The sequence below is a fragment of the Erinaceus europaeus genome, chromosome 9 (assembly GCF_950295315.1).
Source record: "Erinaceus europaeus chromosome 9, mEriEur2.1, whole genome shotgun sequence".
Lineage (NCBI taxonomy): Eukaryota > Metazoa > Chordata > Mammalia > Eulipotyphla > Erinaceidae > Erinaceus > Erinaceus europaeus.
In genome coordinates this window covers 120,295,052-120,307,425 of record NC_080170.1, presented here as the reverse complement: position 1 = coordinate 120,307,425, position 12,374 = coordinate 120,295,052, and the positions used below count along the sequence as shown (strand labels likewise).

At 44.7% G+C, this 12,374-nt stretch overlaps 1 protein-coding gene across 2 annotated transcripts in view; it reads left to right on the top strand.

The window, feature by feature from the left end:
* Window positions 1-12,264, top strand: part of CRYZL1 (crystallin zeta like 1) — a 46,250-nt gene extending 33,986 nt beyond the window's left edge. For both annotated transcript variants that reach the window (XM_060198658.1, XM_060198660.1), the window contains exons 7-13: window positions 111-244; window positions 4,639-4,750; window positions 6,547-6,645; window positions 7,872-7,993; window positions 9,177-9,282; window positions 11,015-11,060; window positions 11,816-12,264. In XM_060198658.1, the coding sequence (XP_060054641.1) occupies window positions 111-244; window positions 4,639-4,750; window positions 6,547-6,645; window positions 7,872-7,993; window positions 9,177-9,282; window positions 11,015-11,060; window positions 11,816-11,915 (719 nt within the window). In that variant the 3' untranslated portion in view covers window positions 11,916-12,264. The remainder of the gene's footprint in view (window positions 1-110; window positions 245-4,638; window positions 4,751-6,546; window positions 6,646-7,871; window positions 7,994-9,176; window positions 9,283-11,014; window positions 11,061-11,815) is intronic.
* Window positions 12,265-12,374: the final 110 nt, after the last annotated feature.

Below are 12,374 nucleotides of genomic sequence, written 5' to 3'. Positions count from 1 at the left end.
GTAGAGAGAAGGATCACGGTAGAAGTGGAGATAGTGAGAAATAGAGAGCACCAGGAGACAGGACCAGCTGGATGTGCTAACAGACCATTTCCTCTTGTTCTTTGCGATAGTTCACAAGCCAGAAAAAGTTACATGGTCAGAAGCTGCCGGAACCATCCGAGACGGCCTGCGAGCCTACACGGCGCTACATTACCTTTCCCATCTCTCTCCTGGCCAGTCCGTGCTGATCATGGATGGTGCGAGTGTAGGTGCTCAGAGTTGTGTTAAGAAACAGAGCGGTGGTCTTGGGGTGGTGGGGCGGTGGGTCAAGCATTGGATTGTCAGGCATGAAATCCTGAATTTGATCCCTGGCATCGCATGTGCCAGAATGCTAACTCTGGTTTTTCTTCTTCTTTTTCTCCTCCTCCTTCTCTCTCATAAATAAATAAAGTAATTAAAAGAAACAGGACAAGGGATTCAGGTGGTAGCGCAACAGGTTAAGCACACGTGGCTCGAAGCGCAAGGACCGATATAAAGATCCCAATTCGAGGCCCCGGCTCCTCACCTGCAGGGGAGTCACTTCACAGGCGGTGAAGCAGGTCTGCAGGTGTCTGTCTTTCTCTCCCCCTCTCTGTCTTCCCCTCCTCCTTTTCTCTCTGTCATATCCAACAACAACGACATCAATAACAACAACAATAATAACTACAACAACAATGAAAAACAAGAGCAACAAAAAGGGAAAATAAATAAATATTTTTTTAAAAGTTTTAACCTGGGGGTAACTTCACAAGTTTATCTTACACCTGCCTGTTGATAAAGCAATATGCTTTATCCCATGCTTTGTTGTTGGTGGTGGTTTGTTTGTTTTTTCTTTTTTTACCAGAACACTGCTCAGGGTTGGTGGTGGGGCTGGGGATTGAACCTGGGACCTTTAAGCCACAGGCATAAAAATCTTGGGGCCAGGCAGTGGTGCACCCGGTTAAGCGCTCACACTATACAGTACATAAGGGTGCAGGTTCAAGCACCTTGCAGGGGAGCTTCATAAGTGGTAACGCAGGGCTGCACATGTCTCTCTGCCTCTCTGTCTCCTTCACCCCTCTCAATTTCTCGCTGTCTTTATCCAATAAAAAATTAATATAGTTTTTGTTTTCCTCCAGGGTTATTGCTGGGGCTTGGTGCCTGTACAAATCCACTGCTCCTGGAGGCTATTTTTCCCATTTTGTTGCCCTTGTGCTTGTTGTAGTTGTTATTGTTGTCATAGCTGTTGTTGTTGTTGGATAGGACAGAGAGAAATGGAGAGAGGAGGGGAAGACAGAGAGGGGGAGAGAAAGACAGACACCTGCAGACCTGCTTCACTGCCTGTGAAGCGACCTCCTGCAGGTGGGGAGCCAAGGGCTCTAACTGGGTCCTTATGCCGGTCCTTGGTCCTTGCACTTTGCACCATGTGCGCTTAACCCACTGCGCTACCACCCGGCTCCCAACTAATATTGTTTTTTTAAATTTTTTTTTCTTGCCCACAGTCTGAATCCACTATTCCTGTGGCCATTTTTAAATTTTTTTGGATAAAACAGACAGAAATTGAGAGGGGAGGGGAGGATAGAGGGGGAGAGAGAAAGCAAACCCTCTGCAGGTGGGGAGCTGGGGCTCAAACAGGGATCCTTGCACGGATCCTTGAGCTTATTGCTATGTGCTCTTAACCCACTGCCCTACCGCCTGGCCCTCATAATCTTTCTTTTTTAAATTTTATATACTTATTTATTTATTCCCTTTTGTTGCCCTTGTTGTTATTATTGAAGTCATCGTCGTTAGGACAGAGAGAAATGGAGAGAGGAGGGGAAGACAGAGAGGGGGAGAGAAAGACAGACACCTGGAGACCTGCTTCACCACCTGTGAAGCGACTCCCATGCAGGTGGGGAGCCGGGGGCTCGAACCGCGATCCTTTCGCCGGTCCTTGCACTTCATGACACATGCGCTTAACCCACTGTGCTACGGCTCAGTGCCTGCATGAGGAAACCACCATTCTCATGGCCATATTTATTTATTTTCTAATTAGATAAGAAAAAGAGAGATTGAGGGGGGAAGAGAGAGAGATGGGAAGAGAGACACCTGCAGACCTGCTTCACTCCTCGTGAAGCTTCCCCACTGCAGATTGGGAGCGAGGGCTCTAGCTCAGGTCCTTGCACAAGGTAAGGTGTGTGCTCAACCGGGTATGCCCCCGCCTCGTCCCCTCCCGACTTTTTTTGTGAAGTTGCCAAAGGTGGACAGGGAGAACTGGTCTCAGCGTTGTCCTGACGTCTCCCTGTGCTCTCCTCCACAGCCAGCAGAGGAATACTTGATATTCAAAGAAACAGTTGCTGGGTGGGGGAGACAGCATAATGGTTATGCAAAGAGACTCTCCTGCCTGAGGCTTTAAAGTCTCGAGTTCAATCCCCCACACCACCATAAGCCAGAGTTGAGCAGTGCTCTAGTATTTCTCCCCCCTCTCCCCCTCTCCATCTCTCTCAAAGATAAAATTAAAAAGAAAGAAAGGTAGCTGCTGCACTTGCAAGGATGTTAGATGATCTGTTACACATTGTTCTCGAAGGCTTTTAAGCCCCACCTCTCTCCAAGACGGGTAGCTGAATGTGGCCTCGAAATCCTGCGCTGCTGTGATCAGTCTTGTACAGTCTTTATGCTAGACATGTGACTTGCAGTTTTCCCACAATGTCTGAAGAAAGCTGTCAGAAATTACCTACTGAGCTCTCCTCAGCGTCTCTTTCCCCCTTTTTCTCCTAGATAACACTTGCAAATAAGCTAAGGCTGGGACATAGCAGGGTAATTATGCAAAACATTTGTGTGGCTGGGGTTCCAAGTTCCCAGGTTCAATCCTCAGCACTACCATAGGCTAGAGCTAAGCAGTGCTGTGATAAAAAATTAATTAATTAATCAATACCTATTTATTTATTTATTTTAAACCAGAGCCCTGCTCAGTTCTAGGTTCTGGTGATGCTAGGCTAGAGCTGAGACCTGGGAACCTCAGGCATGGCAGCCTTTCTGTATAATCTTTGTGCTGTCTCCGCAGACTTTGAGATATGCAGTCTTATTCATTTCTTTGCAGTTATATTTATTTTATTTTTATATTTATTTTCCCTTTTGTTGCCCTTGGTTTTTTTGTTTGTTTGTTAGTTGTTGTTGTTGTTGTTGTTGTTGTTATTGATGTTGCTGATGGATAGGACAGAGAGAAATGGAAAGAGGGGGAGAGAAAGACAAACACCTGCAGACCTGCTTCACCGCCTGTGAAACGACTCCCCTGCAGGTGGGGAGTCGGAGGCTCGAACCGGGATCCTTAAGCAGGTCCTTGCACTTCGCGCCACGTGCTCTTAACCCGCTGCACTACCGTCCGACTCCCAATCAATACCTTTTTTAAGTACTAGTGGTCTGGGTTCTGAATTCAGTCCTTTGGTTATGTTTCTCTCTTTTTTCATAAATTAAGTAGATTTGATTTTTCGTTTTGCCTCCAGGCTTATATCACTGGGGCTCAGTTCCTGCACTATGAAGCCACTGCTCCCACTGGCCACTTTTTGCATGTTGTTGCCGTAGTTGTCATCATTGACGTTATTATTGTTATTACTATTGCTATTGTTGTTGGATAGGACCGAGAGAAATCGAGAGAGGAGGGGTAGAAAGAGGAAGGGAAGACAGAGAGGGGAGAGAAAGATAAACACCTGCAGACCTGCTTCACAACCTATGAAGTGACCTCCCTGCAGTTGGGGAGCAAGGGGTTCAAACTAGGATCCTTACTCCAGTCCTTGTGCTTCACACCTTATGCACTTAGCCTGCTGCACTACTACCTGACCCCCAAATATATATATATATATATATTTTTTTTTTAATTTATTTATTTTCTGTTTGGTTGCCCTTGTTTGTTATTGTTGTTGTTATTGATGTCATCATTGTTAGATAAGACAGAGAGAAATGGAGAGAGGAGGGGAAGACAGAGAGGAGGAGAGAAAGATAGACACCTGCAGACCTGCTTCACTGCCTGTGAAGCGACTCCCCTGCAAGTGGGGAGCTGGGGGCTCGAACCAGAATCCTTACACTGGTCCTTGCGCTTTGCGCCACGTGCACTTAACCCGCTGCGCTACTGACTCACCCAAATAGATATTCTAAGGATTTTTTTTTCTTAATTTACAAACTGGGGAGTCAGGCGGTAGTGCAGCAGGTTAAGCACACATGGCTCAAAGCACAAGGACCAGCGTGAGGATCCGGGTTCAAGCCCCCAGCTCCTCACCTGCAGGGGGGGGTCACCACACAGGTGGTGAAGCACATCTGCAGGTGTCTATCTTTCTCTCATCCTCTCTGTCTTCCCCTCTCTCCATTTTCTCTGTCCTATCCAACATCAACGACATCAATAACAACAACAATAATAATGGCAACAATAAACAAGGGCAACAAAAGGGAAAAAAAATAGCCTGCAGGAGCAGTGGATTTGTAGTACAGACATCAAACCCCAGCAATAACCTTGGAGGCAAAAATAAAATAAAATAAAAATAAAATAATATGTATAAACTAAAGAAGCACTAAAATACTATTATTCTTTGCTGAACAACCGAAGAAGTAAATTAGATATCATTTCTGCTGTCTGTGTACACCCACTGTGTGTTTTGTTTTTCAACACAGGCACTTGGTACGATAGCAGTCCAGTTAGCGCACCACAGAGGAGCCAAAGTGATCACAACTGCGAGCAGCCTGGAAGATAAGCAGTGTCTGGAGAGACTCAGACCTCCTTTAGGTGGGCGACATTATCAACACAGATTCTGGTTCTCTTTTATGTGGCACTGGGAAAAGAGCCAAGGGTCTTATGGGGGTGCACTACCACTGAGCAGCCTCCCTCTTTTTTTTTTTCTGTATACTTTCAGATAAAGAGGGAAAGAGAGAGAAAAAGACCACATTGCCCCCAGCCCATCCCTGGAGTGCTCTCGGTGCTGCCCATGGTGCTTCTGTTTGTGCTCCAGCAGGCAAGCTATTGCCCAGGCGCAGAAACAGGGATTTTATTTTTTTTAATATATATATTTTTAATATTTATTTATTCCTTTTTGTTGCCCTTGTTGTTTTATTGTTGTAGTTATTGATGTCGTCGTTGTTGGATAGGACAGAGAGAAATGGAGAGAGGAGGGGAAGACGGGGAGAAAAAGATAGACACCTGCAGACCTGCTTCACCGCCTGTGAAGCGACTCCACTGCAGGTGGGGAGCCGGGGGCTCGAACCAGGATCCTTACTCTGGTCCTTGCGCTTTGCACCATGCACACTTAACCCACTGCGCTACCGCCCGACTCCCTTTTTTTTAATATTTTTATTTAATTATTATTGGGTAGACACAGAAATTGAGAGGGAAGGAAGATAGAGACACTTGCAGCCATGCTTCACCACTTGTGAAGCTTTCCCCTGCAGGTGGGGACCAGGGGCTTGAACCTGGGTCCTTGTGCTCTGTAAATGTGAGCACTTAACCAGGTGCGCCACTGGCCTGGGCCCAGAAACACGGATTTTAATGGTAGAGACAAGCCTGGGTTCAGATCTCACTCTGGTCCTCTGTCTGGTTGTACACCACACCCTGGGTCAGCCAGTTCAGTTGCTGCTCTTTCTTGGACTACACAGCTGTTGAGGATTTACAGAGTTACCCAAACCAAAGTCACTCAACCTGACTTTCCTAACTCCCTGCCTTGCACTTAAACTCTGTTCAGTAATAAATAAAAGCAATAAAGCTTGTGTTGAGGAGTGGGCAGATAGTTTAGGGGACACATGCACATGTCTCACAGTGCACATAGCCTGAGCTGGATCCTTGATCCCAAGATCCCAAGTGGGAGCACCATGACAGTCTTTTTGCACAGCCAATAGGTCATCTCCCCCACCCACATTGTCATAGATGCATGCTTCTCTGGTTTACGGAGTCCTGTTTCTATATTGTTATCCTATGACTGTGAGAACAGCCTGGCTGTCAGTAGGTCCTGCTTCTAACACCTCATCTACACAATGCTCAGGTTCTTTGTAGCTCTATAATTCAGCCCTTTCTTTTTTTTTTTTTTTTTTTTTGGGGGGTTCAGTGCCTGCACTACTAATCCACTGCTCCTGGAGGCCATTTTTTCCCTTATGTTACCCTTGTTGTTTATCGTTGTTGTTATTATTATTGTTGTTCTTGCTGTCATTGTTAGATAGGACAAAGAGAAATGGAGAGAGATGGGGAAGACAGAGAGGGGGAGAGAAAGATAGACACCTGAAGACCTGCTTCACCGCTTGTGAAGCAACGTCCCTGCTGGTGGGGATCTGGGGGCTCGGACCAGGATCCTTACACTGGTCCTTGCGCTTTGTGCTATGTGCGCTTAACCTGCTATGCTACCGCCCAGCCCCCTCAGCCCTTTCATTTTAACTGATCCTTGCCAATATTTAGGTAGATGAGAAAGAAAAAAAAAAAAAAAAGAATCTCAGAGTCAGCAATTGTTTGTGCCGCATAATGCATTTCAGAGTCCGTTTCTCTCACTGGGTTGTGTTAATCACATATTGAAGAGTCAGATGCCTTTCTGCCCTCTGTAGCCCGCGTGATGGATGTGTCCACCGGGAAGGCTCATATTGCTGACAGCTGTTTAGAAGAAACAGGCGGCCTGGGAGTAGACATTGTCCTAGATGCTGGAGGTGGGTACGACCGTTTATGAGTGAGTGGTCTGTGTGGTGGTGCGCCCTGTGATATGCACAAGGACCTGGTTCAAGCCCTTGGTTGACACATGTGGGCGGGGGGGGGGGGTGGGAGGATGCGGCTTTACAAGTGTTGGAACAAGTCTACAGGTGTCTCTCTTCCTCTCTCCCCTTTTCCTGCTCAATTTCTCTCTGTCCTATCAAATAAAATTATTCTGGCGGCGAAAGTGTTTTTCAGAGAAATTTTACACATGTATCAGCAATTGTATTTACTGTAAACCATTAATCTCCCCTATAAAAAAATACTTTGATAGCTATAAAAAAGTAAATAAAAAGTAATAAAAATATTTTAAAACAAATGAGAATAGTCTTTTTTGTTATTTCACTTAAAGTTAATCTAGAATAACTTCTATGATGAGGTCATTATAAAAATGTCTATGTTAAGGTATCTGGATATGTTGTATGTTGCCTTTTTCTAAGAAATATTTCTGAGAGTCAGGTGGTAGCACAGTGGGACAAAGTGCAAGGACCAGCGTAAGAATCCCAGTTTGAGCCCCCGGCTCCCCACCTGCAGGGAGCTCACTTCACAGGCAGGGAGGCAGGTCTGCAGGTGTCTGTCTTTCTCTCCCCCTCTCTGTCTTCCCCTCCTCTCTCCATTGCTCTCTGTCCTATCCAACAACGATGACATCAATAACAATAATAACTACAACAATAAAACAACAAGGCAACAAAAGGGAAATAATAAATATTTTTTTAAAAAAGAAATACTTCCTCATTTACATATAAAAAAGAGAACTTGGGGGCCTGGTGGTAGCGGAGCGGGTTGAGCGCAGGTGATGAAAAACACAATGACAGGCATAAGGATCCTGGTTCAAGCCCTGGGTTCCCCACCTGCAGGTGGGGGGTCGCTTCACAAGCGGTGTAGCAGGTCTGCCGGTGTCTATCTTTCTCTCCCCCTCTGTCTTCCTCTCCTCTCTCGACTTCTCTCTGTCCTATCTAACAACAGCAATGGCAGTAATAACAATAACAACAACACAGCACAACAGGGGCAATAAAAATGGGAAAAAGTGGCCTCCAGGAGCAGTGGATTTGCAGTGCAGTCACTGAGCCCCAGTGATAACCCTGGAGGCAAAAAAAAAAAAAAAGAAGAACTTGTTTGAAGAAGGGATATTTTGTCAGATTACAATAAATTATCTCATTCTCTTTTGAATCTCTTCCCTTCTAAGTGAGGCTGTACAATAAAGATGATGAACCAGCTGTCAAATCACACAGACTGCCACATAAACATGACATCATCACACTTCTGGGTGTTGGAGGCCATTGGATTACAACAGAAGAAAACTTGCAGGTACTATCAGCAGCAGTAAGGAATTAATCATGCATTAAAAGGTCACAGCTAACGGGAAGATAATGTCTTTTGAGGCCAGCTGTCTGTAGCAGTATTCATTCTAAATTCATTATATTTTTAGAGAAATGTAGCTTGTGTTTACACTTTAGCAATATATTGAAATAGTGCCCAGAATAACTTACGCATTTTTTTTGGCCCCCAGGGTTATGACTGGTGGTGTGCCCCTGTACCATCCCACCACTCCAGGAAAAGTCCTTTTCCTTTTTTCTTTTTAGATAGGAGTAAGAGACAGAAAGGAGAGAGCTAAAAAGAGAAAGCACCACCGCACCACCTCACCCACCATTCACAAAGCTGTCCCTTGCTGTGCTTCTATATAGTAAGCAGGGACTCAGGCAGGGGAGCTAGCATATGCAAAGAAACTCTCATGCCTGTGACTCCCAGATCCTGGTTTCTATCCCCTGCACCACCATCAGCCACAGCTGAGCTGGGCTCTGGTAAAAAATAATAATGAAATTGTAACCAGGGACTCAAACTTGGGTCCTTGCACATGGTGGACTGTGCTGTAAGCCATCCCCTAGACCCCCAGTTCATTCAGATTTTATTTGGTGGTTTGGAAGTAATCACGTCTGAGGTTTATCTTTGTTTCTTTTTAATTTTAACTTTTTTTAAAGTAAGAAACATGACATATACTTAGCGAAATATTTCACTTTTTTCCGATTATGCAAGTTGGAATGCACTGTGTATTGTCTCCCAAAGGGGTTACCTTTCTCAATAGTTTAGTCATGGTTTACATGCAAATACCATATTGCTCATATATAAGTCTTCGTTGATTTTCTGCCATCCTCATGAAAGTAACTGATAAGTAGCAGCTAGAAATATATTTCAGTATCTCTCCCCCTCTCTGTCTGTCTGTCTCTCTCTCTCTCTCTCTCTCTCTCATTCTCTCTCTCCTGCTTCATCACAGTATTCTGCTTTGGCTATGTGTCTGACTTGCCTCTTCTACCATTTTTGGACAAGTGAATTAAAAAAAGAGCATTGTCATTTAGGTATTATGATTGAAGTTTGTATGCTGATTATCATTGGGTGTTTGCCTTGTGTAGAAGTTTTTCAGATTCATGATTTCAGCCGTCGCTCTGCTGTTAAGTTCACAGTAATTGATCACCCTTTGTGCATTCTACCCTAGTTGGACCCTCCAGATAGCCATAGCCTGTTCCTCAAGGGAGCAACGGTGGCCTTCCTGAATGATGAAGTGTGGAATTTGTCAAATGCACGACAGGGAAAATATCTCTATATCCTTTTCTTGGTCTACCAAATTGAAATTTATCCTGTACTCCCCATCATTAAGTTCTTTAATTATGGTGGTAATAGGTAACAATAGCTGTTAACATTTGTTGAGCGTGCCATTACTCCAAGTGCTTGTGAATATTCAACTTTAAAAAAATTCCCATGAAACATAAGCCATATTATTATCCATTTTTCATAGTTGAAATGATGCACATGGTTATAAAAGAGGACAAAGGGTTCTCACCCAGGTGGTGTCAACCTGTTTCTGAATGGGAAGCATGGAAGGTTTTATCTGGCTTTTGAAATGTCATGAAGCTTACACATCGCCAGGAGAGCCTGCATCCTGATGCCAGGATAGTGTCATGGCACAAGAGAATTCAGAACTGGGGCAGGGAGAGAGAGTGGGGTGCATCAGGTGCTTTTTTAAGAGTACTGATGCAGGACCCAGTGATGGTGCACCCAGTAGAGCACACATGTTATAATGCACAAGGATCCAGGTTCAAGCCCTGATCGCCACCTGCAGGGGGAAACTTTGCAAGCAGAAACAGTGCTGTAGGTCTCCCCCTCTAGCTTCTCTTTCCATCCAGATGTCTGTCTCTATCCAACAAACAAATCAATAAATAAAAAGAATACATAAGAATGAGAAAGCAGGGGAGATAGTGAGAAATCTTCACGCTTGTGAAAAGAACCATGGGGCTCAAACCCCAGTCCTTGCACTTGGTAATGCGAGCATCAATGCTTCTACTACCGCCCCCTAAGCCAGGCTATTACAGTGTTTACCAATTACAAGCCAACAACACTCACACCATGGAATGTCAGCACTAGAGGCGACTATGTGTGGGAGGTAACCTTCCTGGGTTTGTTTCACAGTTTCCATGGGAGAAGCCAGGCTTGAATCAGTCGGAGTGCAGTCCCCCAACCCCAATCTCTTGCCCCAGTCTGTTCACACAAGTTGCCAAGTGTGATTTAATCTTTCCAGTTGTGGATGATGTGCAATAAATAATTATTCAGTGTGTGGAACTACATATGCTCAGTCATTTCAATTAAATGGCTAGATATTCTATATTTGGGTGACACATAGCACACACACAAAACTTCTGCCCTTCCCATGTACACGTGTTGAGTCTATATCCAATTCAGTTAAAAGAAAGAAAGAAAGAAAGTGAAAGGAGAAATGAAGAAAAAAAAGTATAGCTAAAGCAAAGATATGAGTGTTAAAGTTATTTTCAAACAAAACGAACCTGTCACAATTGTAAGCTCAGGCACTGGGGACCAGCTACTTTCATCATTTATCTGTAGACGGCATCTCACATCAGACCCCAGTTTCCATCTGAATTTCTGTAACTTGTAGTTTGAATATGTTGGGGTTGGACCATGGCACACCCAGTTTAGCACATATATCATCACTAAGAGCAAGGAAGGACCTGGGTTCAGGCACCCTGTCACCACCTGCAAGGGGGGTGCTTCATGATCTACAGGTGTCTCTCTACCTCCTCATCCTCTCTCAATTTCTCTTCTATCTAATAAAAAATATATATAGAAGGGGGAGAGGAGGAAAAATGGCCTCAAGATTGGTGCGTTCATAGTACCAGCACTGAACCCAGCAATAACCTTGCGGACAATAAAAAAAAAATTAATTGAATATGTGATAGGTTAAAAAAAAATAAACAGGTGGTAACTTGATGAGTCATTTTATTTAATCCTCACTCCTTTACTATGCCTCCTTAACGATTCTACGCATCTTAAAAGACGTGATGGAGAAGTTATCAGCTGGTGTTTTTAGGTATGCTCTTGTTTATCTTTCTGTTCTCAAAGGGATAAAGCAGACATTTCTTCCAATTCCTCCTTCCCCGATACACTAATTGCCTCCTCCATGTTTCATTAATTTGTTAAGATAGATGTCCTTTAATATTTCTTAAAGTGTTTCTTCTGATACACTTCAAGTATTCTCTAAGAGAACTGGTTCACATGTTTTTCCTATCATTTATACAGTACTGCATTCTCTTCACTCCTCCCAAAGCAACTTGAAATAACCCAAAACTTGGGAAGAGGAGAAAGTATCATTTTGCAGTTGAACCTGATTATTTAAAAAGTGAGGGAGTTGGGCGGTAGCAGCTGGTTAAGCCCACGTGGCGCAAAGCGCATGGACCGACGTAAGGATCCTGGTTCTAGCCCTGGCTCCCCACCTGCAGGGGAGTCGCTTCACAAGCCGTGAAGCAGGTCTGCAGGTGTCTGTCTTTCTCTCCCCCTCTCTGTCTTCCCCTCCTCTCTCCATTTCTCTCTGTCCTATCCAACAGCGACAACAATAATAACTACAACAATAAAACAAGGGCAACAAAAGAGAATAAGTATATTTTAAAAAGTGGAAGAAGTAAATATTTTCCCTTTAAGATCGAACTGGTTACGTTTGGACATATTTAGCTGAATTATTTAAAGTAACAGGATCCAACTATAGCAGCCGTCAGCCGCCTCTTGTAGCAGTGCTGTCTTCATGTTTAACTGACCACACCTGACAGTCCTAATGTCCTCCTTTCTCAGACCTCAGCTGGACGAACCCATCCCGTTCTACGGGGCAAAAGTCGCCATGGAAGTTGTTCAGAAAAACCCCGGGAGAAAAAAGCAAGTCGTTCAGTTCTAAGTTTGTTCTTCCTTGGACGTGAGCGGGATGAACCCGGAATTCGGGGAGCCAGAGTCTCCGTGGAAATTGTGCGGAAAAGCCCAGGACGATCAAAAGCAAGTCGTTGCGGTTTTCAAGCCTGTTCCAGCTCTTGAAAAGTCTAGGAGAGATGACTGTCCCGCGGGTCAAGCCGATTGCATCGCCTCTAAGGGGGTGTTCTGCCCACAGGGTTTTTGCGGGTGTTTTGTCTGTGTCTTCGCCTGTGCAGCTGCTGTCACGTCCCTTGCCCGCCGCGCCGCTGTTATTGGCAAAGCTGCTACAAAGTCTGTTTGCTTTACTGTCCCAATAATGGTGACGACCTTTTGTAGCACCTCCACTGTCAGCACCTTCCTTTCTGAAGCCCTCCCAGCTTAGTCTTGTTTTCGAGGTCCCCGTCTCCCCGCCACAGGCCCTGGCTGCAGGCTTGCTCAGGATCTCCTT